This window comes from Callorhinus ursinus, unplaced genomic scaffold (assembly GCF_003265705.2).
Source record: "Callorhinus ursinus isolate GAN/ISIS: 27379988/994484 unplaced genomic scaffold, GSC_fseal_2.0 scaffold86, whole genome shotgun sequence".
In the NCBI taxonomy this organism is placed as follows: domain Eukaryota; kingdom Metazoa; phylum Chordata; class Mammalia; order Carnivora; family Otariidae; genus Callorhinus; species Callorhinus ursinus.
This window is the reverse complement of record NW_027397148.1, coordinates 3,290,400-3,302,461: the sequence shown is the minus strand read 5'-3', so window position 1 is coordinate 3,302,461 and position 12,062 is coordinate 3,290,400. Positions and strand designations below refer to the sequence as shown.

Below are 12,062 nucleotides of genomic sequence, written 5' to 3'. Positions count from 1 at the left end.
ATCATAGTCCTTCACTGTCCGGTTACACCATTTCTTGCAACCCTCTCTCCCATGCATTTGCTTTGGTTTTTGTCTCCATCAATCCAACTGACCTACTCTTCCAGTGGTCAGTAACAACCTCAATATTGTCAAATTCAGTGGCTGCTTCTCTATCTTTAATTCTGCCTCTAGTCCTTCTCGAAATAATTCTGGTCTTGGTGCCGCCACACTGGCCTGGGTTTCTCTTCTGTCACTGTCTCCTCCTTTTTTATTGGATCTCCAGATGTGAAATAGCCCCAGACTTCAGTGTTGAGTCTCTTCTCCAGCTTATTTTTCCCTAGGTTATCTCATAAGTCCCAGGGATTTATACATCATCTTACCACCAAATGACTCAAATGTGCATTTACAACTCAGGCTTCTCCCGTGGACTCTTGTGCCCAAATGTTTACCAGAAGTTGTTGGTTTTTTTTTGTTTTTCACAGTTATTTCATATTGTCTTCCAAACACTGTTCTTGGCTTCCTAGTTTTGCTCAGCGACGCTCCTCTCCAGCCCTGCCCCCCACCTGAGTCTTCCCTGGTGCCACCGCCTACCCTGTGCTACATTCTGGAATCAGGAACTCTGTCTTTTTCTGCCTTCACATCTCATTCTCACATTTCTGTCGGCCTCCTAGGCATCTCTTGAAGCTGCCCACTTCTGTTACCCGTCTCTGTGCCACCTACTCTAGATGAAACCACCATCATTTCTCACAGGACCCCTGCTATTGCTGGCTAACCCGCCCTGTGGTTTCTACTCTTGCCCTCTGACAGCACTTTTTTTCAGCCCACCAAGTGTTCCTTAAAGACTTAAAATTTTCACCCAGAATAAAATGCCAACCCCACTACCTAAGAGCCATGCACATCCTGGGCGCCTGGCTGCATTCTCCACCTCTGCTCCGTCCACTGTCCCCCTCGCTCCTGGCAGCCGAACCATCCTCTGCTTCCTCGTTCATGCCAAACTCAGTCTTGTGTCACGATCTTCACATTTGCTGCCAGGATGCTTTTCTGCATCTCAGCTCCCAACTCATATACTTTCCTTAAGCCCTTCAGGTGGAGTTTAAATGGCACCTCCTCAGGGAAGCCTGTCCTGACCACTCTATTTATAGTCTGTATCCCCCACTGTTCACTGCCTCAGCCTCTTGTTTGTGTCCTTCACAGACTTGCCACAATTTGTAATTATTTTTTTTGCACAATTAAGCAGGGTTGTTTTTTGTTTTTTGTTTTGTCTCCTCCACTAGAATGTAAACTCTGCAGTGCTTAGACTCTGTCTGTCTTGCTCCCTGATGTGTCCCCAGGCAGAGTCAGTGTCTGGCACCTGGGAGGCGTTTGATAAATATTTATTAAATAAATGTTAAAGATGTGTCAGCCTAACTACATGGCGAACTTTCCTTTTAAACTTTTCTTTTAGCCACCTCAGTATATTCATTCAGCTCTGTGTAACTCATTTCAGAAGTTTACAGCAGCAAATCCGAAAAGGCTACAGTGCATGCACAGATCTGTCACACGCACATGAACAATTATTTCCTCATCAGTAGTCTTCTAGCACTTTTTCTATGGCATCAAGCATTCCTTAGAATCTTTGCACCAGCTCCATAAATGAAGAGAGGTGGCTGCTTTATATTATAAGCCTATGAATCAACTGAACTGCTGAATGAGCTCAACTTGGAAAGTAGAAGGCCTGACCAGCAAAGGACTAAGCAGGTATTTCACGTGCAGCGGACATTTAAAAACGTTATTTCATTAAAATGGGGTCAAAAATGCACTTTTCGGTCAATATTCATCAAGTACATACTCTACATGTCAAGCCCAGGGCTCGGCAGAGAGACCACAGACTGACCTGTTCTCAAGGAACTTATAGACACTGATGACATCAGTTTTACTAAAACCTCCCCTCCAGATGGCTGAACACCATGCATGCAGCTCTTCATCCTGTTTGTCCCTTTCACAGTCCATTTTACACCAAATTGCTTACTTTTCTTTTTTCAACCCAGTCATATTTTGCCACAGTCCTGGGAAGTTCTCAAACTGATATGTGTAGATAAAGATAAGCACCAGCATGGTATAAATAACCACAGACATCCAAAAGTACTTTAGAATTCGCCTCCACCACTCGTAGTGCACCTGTGAACCGGATGTTGAAAAACAAAGAAAAAAAGAATTGATTTATAAAAAAAAAACTTACAAAAGCACCTCATTTATGCAAGTGTGACAGGTGATGATATTGACAAGTACTCAAAAATCAAATCTATTTCATTTTTTGGTTTTGAGGCTCTGTTCCTCATAGAGTCCACTGGACCTAGATTGGAGTCTCAGTACTGAGAGCTGCTAACTATATCTTGGGGTAAGTCGCGGGACCATTCTGAGCTTCCGTTTCCCCATCTGTAAGTACCTACTTTGAGAGCTGGAAAGAGGATGAAATCATCCTATTCATAAGCTAGTCTATTGGAGGCGTTCAAGGAATGATATGGAAGATGTTGCCATCATGGTAGTTATTGTTGGGAGAAAACTGCCTCCGTTTTGAAATTCCAGTATTTAAAAGTATTTCAAAACTTCATCAATTTTGGTTGAGATATTTTTATCTCTACAGGTGAATGAGTGTAGTTGCTTTATTTGTCCTGTTGGTTGCCTGCATGAAGAGTGTCCTGTTGCACTTGTTTCTATCCCTGAGTGACAATTTTTCAAGAAGTTAAGACTGAATTGGTGGAGGGGCGCCTGGGTGGCTCAGTCGTTAAGCGTCTGCCTTCGGCTCAGGTTGTGATCCTGGGGTCCTGGGATTGAGCCCTGCATCGGGCTCCCTGCTCGGCAGGAAGCCTGCTTCTCCCTCTCCCACTCCCCCTGCTTGTGTTCCCTCTCTTGCTGTCTCTCTCTCTCTCTCTCTGTCAAATAAATAAATAAATCTTAAAAAAAAAAAAAGATTGAATTGGTGGAGAGGCTAACTCATTTTAGTAGAATCTTCTATAAATTCTAATGAATAAAATACTAAAGAGTTGATGCATTATGCACATATATGTGTACACGCACACACAGTCTCCTGATTCTAAAGTCTGAAGTACAAGTGAACTGGGAATCAACCCATATTTTAGATTATCTGGCCACTTTTCTTCACTGACTATTCAAAAATGAATTTAATTATACAGGGTTTTTTTTTTTATCAAGAAGTTTTGAAAAACTCATGAACTTTTTTGTTTTTATACTTTTTAAGAGCCCCAAATTTTAAAATAATGAGTAAGCTGAAGATAGTCATTTCCCCTTTTAGGCCTTCTTAATATATAATGTTTGAATTGCATTGATCACTTTAGATAATCTGCTCAGGGGATGACAGTTATTTAGAATCTTGTCAAAGGAAGCTCAATGTATTCCCAGGACAGCTACCAGGATTTAAAACAAAACAAAACAAAACAAAACAAAAAACAAACAAAACAAAACAGGACAATGGTTTACATACCTGATACAAGGCCACACAGAACAGAAACAGCACCATGTAGATGATTTTGTACATCACAATTTTACCCTCGAAGCTGACAAAGAAGAACATTCCTCCGCAGACGTAGATCCAATACTTGATGAACATGGCCACCACCAGATTGCCCAGCACTTTCATGATGTCCTGGTCATCATCTTCCTCCACTTCCTCTTCCTCTTGCTTCTTTCTCTCTTGCTTCTCTTCCTTGGCTTCCTCTTCCTCCTTCTCTTCGGCCTCTCCTTCCATTTGTATATCTTGCTCATCATCTTCAAAATAGAAGACTGTGCTGTTAAACTTAGCTGGTCCCCTGCCTGGAGCCTCACTCCGACTGGGTGTCGTGTGGGGGGCATGGAAGCGCATGTTTCATGTGTTACTCTGTGATTTGAATGATTTCGCACTGTTCCAGTAAACAAGGCAGCATTTATAATGCATCATAATCAAGTTGCATAACCTTTGTGAAATATAGTTTAAAAGATATGAACCTGGTAATATTTTATGCTCATCTTTTACAATACCTGCTTTCATTTCCAGGATCCAATGACAGGATCTAGAAAAGTTAAGTACAGTGCCCCGGACCCCGTCCCCTCCATTCCGTGGTTTTGCTTTCCACCATTTTAGTTACCAAGGTCAACAGCAGTCCGCAAGCAGATGATCCTCCTCCTGACACATGGTCAGAAGGTCCATAACAGTCTAATGCCATGTCACCTGCCTATGTCATTTACCCCATCTCATCGCTGGGCCTTTTCTTATCTCATAGCATCACTAGAAGGCCAAGTACAACACGAGAATATTTTTTGAAAGAGAGTGAGACCACATTCACATAAATTTTATTACCATGTATTATTATAATTCTTCTATCTTATTACTAGTTGTTCATGGATTACTGTGCTTAATTTATAAATTAAACTTTATCATAGGCTTGGAGGTACAGGAAATGACATAGTATCTTTAGGGTTCAGTACTATCTGCAGTGTCAGGCATCCACAGGGGTCTTGGAATGCATCCTCTATGAACAAGGAGTCCCTTGCCCATGACAATAACACAAGTTAAAATGACTATATCAATTTCAAATTCTGATTGTTTCCTGGTTCTGAAAGTGTGACCTTGGATAAACTATTTAACTTCTCTGAACCTGTTTCTTCTTCCCTTAAGTGGGAATCAGTTTTGTGAGGATTGAATGAGAGCTCGTTTCTGTAAGCTCCTTGTGAGCTCCCATGTGTGCACTAACTCGGCCCCACTGGAGCCCTGGTTTTGCATCACTCCAGGTTAATGCTCAGCTTTTATCTGCTCTGAAGTATAGAGGCTTTCTGATGTATGTGGGGAGCCCTCTCTCTCTGATTCTGCTGAGCACAAAACTCTCTAGTCACACCAATTTACCTTTTTCTTCATTTTCCTGACTTCCGATTTTGATCTCAGATAAAAGAGCTTCCTTTTCTTGAAGAGCTTTTTGCTCAGTGAGGTGCTGCCTCAGCAGGAGCCAAAAAGTAATGGTGAAAAGTATCTGAAAGTAGAGAATTAGCAGAACAAGAATTAAGCCACCCATTTGAGGTGTAAATTCATTTCAACATATACAATATTTTCTCCACATTTCAGTGGAAACACAATAAATAAGCCTCTCTGTATGAGACAGAGTCGGGTAGCCACTGGATTTCACCTGAAAGTCACTGGCTTTGAAATCCCCTTTGCTGATTTCAAAGACACGAACAAGCATGTCTGAGGGCCAGGAGGTCATTCGGCAGCGTGTGGGGGCCCAGGGAAGGTGTCCCGACAGCCCAAACTACTTCCATCTGGGCCAGAAGTCAGCTTTGGCAACTGGTCTCCCCGGAGGTACTAGTCCTTGCTTTCCTGTCCCGACTGTGACATAAACACAGTTGCAACAGGAAGACATATTTCTTCCATAATACTCGTTGACTCTGCAATGTTCCTTGGGATGAAAAATTCCACAGATGGGAAAAAGAACATTTCATCCCAGAAAACAGAACCCTTTAATATCCCATTCATCTCCCAAAGCTGAAGGAAGAATTGTTCTAAGTGTCCATACTTGTATGTTAAGGTTTTGTGGAGAGCTAGGGGAAAAAAAAAAGCTGATGCTTTTGGGGAGCTCCTTCTTCAGGGGATATAGGACCTGGCACATAGTGGTTGCTTCATACTAGCTTTATGGCAATACAGTTTACCATGCCATACAATTTACCCATTTGGAGTGTGCGACTCAGTGGTTTTTAGTAAAGTCACAAAGTTGTGCGACCAACACTGCGATCAATTGTAGAATATTCTCTTCACCCCACAAGAAGCCCCAGAACAGTCACCCCGTTCCTGCCCACCTCAGCCCTGGCCAACCACTAATTTACTTTCTGTCTCTACAGACTGCCTAATCTGGGCATTTAATGTAAGTAGAATTACTTACTAAACATTCTTTGGCCTGTGGCTTCTTTTATTTGGCATAATGTTTTCAAGGCTTATTCCTGTTGTAGCCTGTGCTGGCCCCTCACTTCTTTTTCTTATTTGGTAACATTCCATTGTATGGACAGACAACATTTCATGTCTCAGTTGATGGGCATTTAGGTTGTTACATTTTTTTGAGGCTATTAAGAATAACACTGCTATGAGCATTCACGCGCAGGTCTTTGCGTGGACATAGGTTTTCAGTTCTCTTGGGTATAATATCTAGGAGTAGAATTGCTGGGTCTTATGGCAATTCTATGTTTAACCTTTGGAGGAACTGACAGACCATTTTCTGAAGTGGCTGCAGCCTTCTCCATGCCCCCCAGCAGTGTATGGGGTTCCAGTTTCTCCACGTCCTCATTAATACTTATTATCGTCTGACTTTTTTTTTTAAAGATTTTATTTATTTATTTGAGAGAGAGTGAGCAGGAGAAAAGGAGCAGGGAGAAGGGGAAGCAGATTCCCCACTGAGCAGGGAGCCTGATGCAGGGCTCGATCCCAGGACCCTGAGATCATGACCTGAACTGAAGGCAGACACTTAACCGACTGAGCCACTCAGGTGCCCCCCATCTACCTTTTTGATTCTAGCCATCCTGGTGAGTGTGAAGTGGCATTTCACTATGGTTCATAGTAGGATTTTAATAAATATTTGCCAAAGACCTGAAAAAAGTAGGCAAACGAACCAGACAATTTTATTCTAACTGCCCACCTGACAATCCATAAATATCCATTTCTCCTTTGCCTTCAGGATAAACCAGTCCCAATCAGTCCAGGACAACATGTTTAGGGCCTTAAGAAGTCAAGAACCAGAGTGCCTCCATTTCTGAAAACTTGGCATTAAACTTCTGTGAGTCACAACAAATTGAACTATAGCTGCAATTTGGGAAAGAAATCTGTCTCTCTAGTGCATGTCTAAAGAGCTTAGGAATACTCAGGGGCAGAAGGGGCACCTTTCCTGGAAAAGGTGATTTACAACCCAGTTTGGAAGGTACAGTTGATGTAGTTTGATAGAGTGGGGAACACACTCTAGCAGCTGAAGGATGCTACCGAGGAGCTGAATCTAGCTCCCCCAGACTGGCCAGACCTCTGAGGACCCAGGACATATTCTTTCTTTCTCTCACTTTCCATCACAGTGACCCATTCAGTACTCTGCAGTGTGTTTAATAATGTACTTTGACAAATGTCACCATGATATTTTATGATCTTAGGTTGTGTTGTTATCCTTGATAAGGCCTTGCATTTTTTTTTTTAATTCCTGGGTACACTAAAATACAAGTGCAGGCCCTATTTTCTCCAGAATAACACTGTTTTTTTAAAAAACAAATAATATATTTATTTCCCCAAAAATGTCCCCAACCCCAAGAGCTATTTTTTATTTTATTTATTTATTTGAGAGAGAGAGCAAGAACATGAGCAGGAGGAGGGATAGAGGGAAAGGAAAGGGAGAAGCAGACTCCCCACTGAGCAGGGGGCCTGACATGGGGGGATCCCAGGACCCTGGGATCATGACCTGAGCCGAAGGCAGATGCTTAATGACTGAGCCACCCAGGCACTCCAGAGCTGTTCATTTTAGATTAGACAGGAGGTAGTTAAACCAGTTAGCTGGCATATGTTTCAGATGTCCCACCAATATTCCAAGCCAGGTTGAAATGGATTTGCATAGTCAAAAGATGAGGTTTTGAATTTCTTTTATAAAGAAAAGACTAACTTCCCAGTTTGGGATGTGTGTTTAAGGGGAGAGAAGGAGAGGGAAGAGTGTGAGACAAAAGTGACTTGTCAGCGAAAATATTCTGTGGGACTGTCAGCATCGAGTGGGGTTTGAGAAAGGAAGGAAGTTGCCATGGTCTGTGAACACAGGGGATTATGATCTAACGTCTGTCATTACTATTCACCTGTTAGGAGTTTCTCCTTTACCCCAGTAGCCTTCCTCAAAAAGTCTGTTATGAGAACCAATCCTTGGTATCTACTAGCACCCCATTCACGCCTGGTTGCCTTGGATACGGGGTGTCTGGTAAGGTGTAAAAAAAAGTGCTTGCTCTGGGGAAAGGTGGGTTTCGTGTGCTGTAAATTCATGTCCCTTTCAGAGAGTGATTCTCTGCCTAGAGGAGAAAGGTGTTCAAGGCTCATGGAGTCAGGACACGAGACTGCTTTCACGGTCTTAACAAAATGTCATCAACACAATGGACACGTGTGTTTAGAGTCTGCCACGCTGCCCACAAAATAGAAAGGTTGGGGCATATAATCTTCTGAAATAAAAGCTATTAAAATGGACCATGAAAATAATGAGTACTGAAAGATCATGAACCTTGTTGCTACAAATGAAGGCATATCATATAATCTGAAGAAGGAAAAACAAGAAGGGTCATACTTAATTTTTGCTGCTAACAGTGTTTTTTAAGACATAACTGAAGAAAAAATGTTTTTACTAATAATCAATGATTATCTGTAATAGCAATGCATTCAGCCTGTTTTGAAAACTGAGATCAAAGAAAGTCCTCTAATACTTGGGTACATTTTACACTGTATTTTCCTATTTCTCTATCTAATTTCTACTATACTGTAATTGACATTAAAATATAGCAAACTATATTTCTCCTTTCAGTGGAAAGCTTTGTTATTTTAAATAAAATCTAAAAGCATGGTGTGATATTTATTCATGTTTAAATTATAGAGACCACTAAGCATTATAAATTATTTCTTAGAGTTTTTAATCTATTCATTTTTGTAAAGCACTGAATATTTGGAACCCATGTAAGTAAGTCTGTGCTTGGATATGCTTATTATGATTATTGTGGATTTGTTTCAATGTTTTGTTTTCTTGTTTTCCTATTCACTTACCTTTGAGGCAAGTTCTCCTGGTTCTTTCTTTTCCAAGAATCCTGGGACCTTTTTAATTTCGGGAAGTTCAAAACTCCATATATACTGTAATATCAGCAGCAGATTTCCATAGACGACCATGAAAGGAGAGCTGATCATGGCATATTTTCTTCTGTTGCGAATCATCCAAAGGGTGCATGACCAAATCAACAACACAAATGTCAACCAGCTGTGATACGTGATGCTCCAAGCCTCAAGGAAGAAGGGAAAAGACAACACACAATGGTGATGAGTACAATGTAGTGTTCCCCTGCTCTGTTAACTTAGAAGTTCTCTAAAAAATATTCAATCCAGTGAGAAGAGAGAGTGGTGAAATCACAGACAGACATCCCAACCTGGGGCATAGGGACGAACTGAAGAGAAAAGACTTGATCTTGCCGAGAGGAACATTGTTTTTTAACTTCCCACACGGAATGGAGCCAAGGGCACGGGTGTCTTCTTTCTAATGTTTTTTCCTTTTAGGTATAAAGGTCTTCATCTTCACCCTACTTTACAGTATTAAAAGCAATTTTAAGTGCTTTATCCCTTCTTTTTCCAAACTAGCTTGGGAGTGATTTACGTCACTTAAGAGTGCCAGGTAGGGGCGTCTGGGTGGCTCAGTTGGTTAAGCGTCTGCCTTCGGCTCAGGTCATGATCCCAGAGTCCTGGGATCGAGCCCCACATCGGGGTCCCTGCTCAGCAGGGAGCCTGCTTCTCCCTCTCCCTCTGCCCGGTGCTTCCCCTGCTTGTATACTCTCTCTCTGTCAAAAATAAATAAAATCTTAAAAAAAAAAAGAGTGCCAGGTAAATGTGGCCATAGCTGGGCTCTGAAATGGAAGCTGTGGGTATCACTAGAGTAAGCACACAAGTCGGGACTTAGAGATCACTCTGGGATTATCTAAGAAGATGTACACTGTAGAAATGAGAAAGTTTACACAAGGAAGGTGTGTCTTTGGCTTCTGCACACTCCAAACAATAAAACCAAGTTCATTTAAAGGCCAGCCTCAGCTTCTGTCCTATAAGGGGTAGGACTAAAGAGCCATCAGACTCACTGGACAAATGATACATCTTCTTTCATTCACATGAAATTTACAAAGAATCAGAAATGTATCTCAAAGGGCAGCTACCAGAACAATACAAAAATCAGGCTCAAGACTATTATTAACTTCCAGAAATCCATCTTTTCTTACCATGATCTCTGATACTAAATCTTTGTAAAAAGATGTTTAAAAGCATTTTCTAGATATGTTTGAGGTTAACTGAAATCAATTGTATTCCTGAATATCATGAACTACCAAGAGTTAGTTTGAAAGTCCAAAATGTTTTACAAGTCTATTTTGCTTCTGGAAAATAGATAAGTATTAAGATAAATGAAGTCAGTATAGAACAAACAGATGTTTCCTCTCAACAATTTGCAAATTTGTCCTAAAGGACAGCTAGCTTTCTAAGTGTTGAATTATTTAAAATTTTTGGATGAAACATATGATAAACAAACATATTTTATATGATAAATATATGATAAACATGGAAATAAAATTGCTTTTATTAAAATTAGTGACTGATAACCATTAGCAAGGCTGAATTATTTTCATGAAAATATGCTTTCTTGGAAATACTGTTTATCAGAAGTTAGGTAACATTAAATGCTTCTACATTTGCATTAAATAGTGCATTTAATGCATTTATCTCAGTATGAAATGCAGATGTGACTGCCATTTTTGTGTGTGACCTAAGAGAATAATCTTCAGAGATATTATAATTCCAGCAGATTGTTTCCCCCACACACACTATTCTTGGGAAGGTGAGGATGATAGAGGAAGAAAAGCAAGTTATGAGGATTTTTTTAAACCTCTTTCCTTTTTAGTATTTAAGTCACATATGCCTTTCAGTCATGGTAGTTGGGATACTTCTGCATTACGTTCAGTTTCCAGATTGTCTGATAGTGTAGTAAATTCGTACTTTGTAGTTTTGAATAAATACATGTATCATTCTAACAGACTTGGCTCCTCAGGACTGCCCTTTCTGTCTGTGTTTAAAACTCTGCTGCTGTGGGGTGCTTCCACAGAAGTCAGGCACATTAAGAAACATTAATATTAAGGCTCCATTAAAACAATGAAAATGGCACCAGACAAGGGCACATCTTTAATGAAGGATCTGCTCTGTTATGTTGTTTTTACAACAGATTTTTTCTACTAAGTAGCAAAATGTGTTTTTTTTTAAAGCTCTCTTTCTTTACAAAAAAAGACCAAACTAAGGGCACCTGGGTGGCTCAGTCGGTTAAGCATCTGCCTTCAGCTCAGGTCATGATCTCAGGGTCCCCCTGCATCGGGCTCCCTGCTCAGTGGGGAGTCTGCTTCTCCCTCTCCCTTTGCCCTCCCCTCCCCCTTTCTTGTGTGCACACGTACTCTCCCTCTCTCAAATAAATAAATAAAATCTTTAAAAAAAAAAAAGACCAAACTTAACTGGCTTAGTTTTAGAAAGAGAGAAGAAAGGTGTATATATACTCTTTTGAGTTCAGAATCAGAATTGTAAATTGAATTTATATTTGGTATCTTAAAATTAGAATTTTGTTACAGTTTAAATTAGAGGTTGATATATCAAAAATGTCAAAAAGTACCAAGAGCACAGAATTAATATTATTTAAAGAATAGAGTTTGCAACACTAAATGAGCCATCTTCAATTTCAAGGAGCTTTCTCTTTGCCAGCCCTCTCTCAGATGTGTAGTGTTCCTTACTAGAAGCTGATGTTGACTGAACATACAGGTGCATTTGGAAGACATTTTGAGGGAGTCCCTGGAGAAACTGTGCTTAGGTATTTTCCCCCTAGAGGTATAGAATATTTTCATTTTTTATCATCAAAGTTTTCATGGCATCTCACCATTGGCCACAAAATATGGAAGAGTTTTGTGATTTTTTTAAAAGATTTCATTTATTTATTTGACAGAGAGAGAGCCAGAGAGCACAATGGAAAGAAACAGCAGAGGGAGTGGGAGAAGCAGACTCCCCACTGAATAGGGAGCCCAATGTGGGGCTCGATCTCAGGACCCCAGGATTATGACCTGAGCCGAAGGCAGACACTTAACCAACTGAGCCACCCAATATGTAAGTTTTGTGTTAGATAAGTGTTAGGCTTCTCAAAAATAAATCAGATTTCCCATGCAAGTTTGTTTTTAAGAAGACTTTCATCTTCTATCTCTAGGCCAAAGGACTATTTTTTTGAAGCTATGATGCCAGAGATGCAAGATGTACCTGCAAGTGAGTATGAATATGCATCAACTGAGCACTC

General features: G+C 40.6%; 1 protein-coding gene across 1 annotated transcript in view; it reads right to left on the bottom strand.

Annotated features, from left to right (window-relative positions):
* Nucleotides 1-12,062, bottom strand: part of PIEZO2 (piezo type mechanosensitive ion channel component 2) — a 541,878-nt gene that overhangs the window by 113,907 nt on the left and 415,909 nt on the right. The window contains exons 13-16 of the mRNA XM_073888032.1: nucleotides 8,759-8,989; nucleotides 4,856-4,979; nucleotides 3,461-3,744; nucleotides 1,988-2,136 (exon numbers count right to left, since the gene is read on the bottom strand). Coding sequence (XP_073744133.1) covers nucleotides 1,988-2,136; nucleotides 3,461-3,744; nucleotides 4,856-4,979; nucleotides 8,759-8,989 — 788 coding nt within the window. The remainder of the gene's footprint in view (nucleotides 1-1,987; nucleotides 2,137-3,460; nucleotides 3,745-4,855; nucleotides 4,980-8,758; nucleotides 8,990-12,062) is intronic.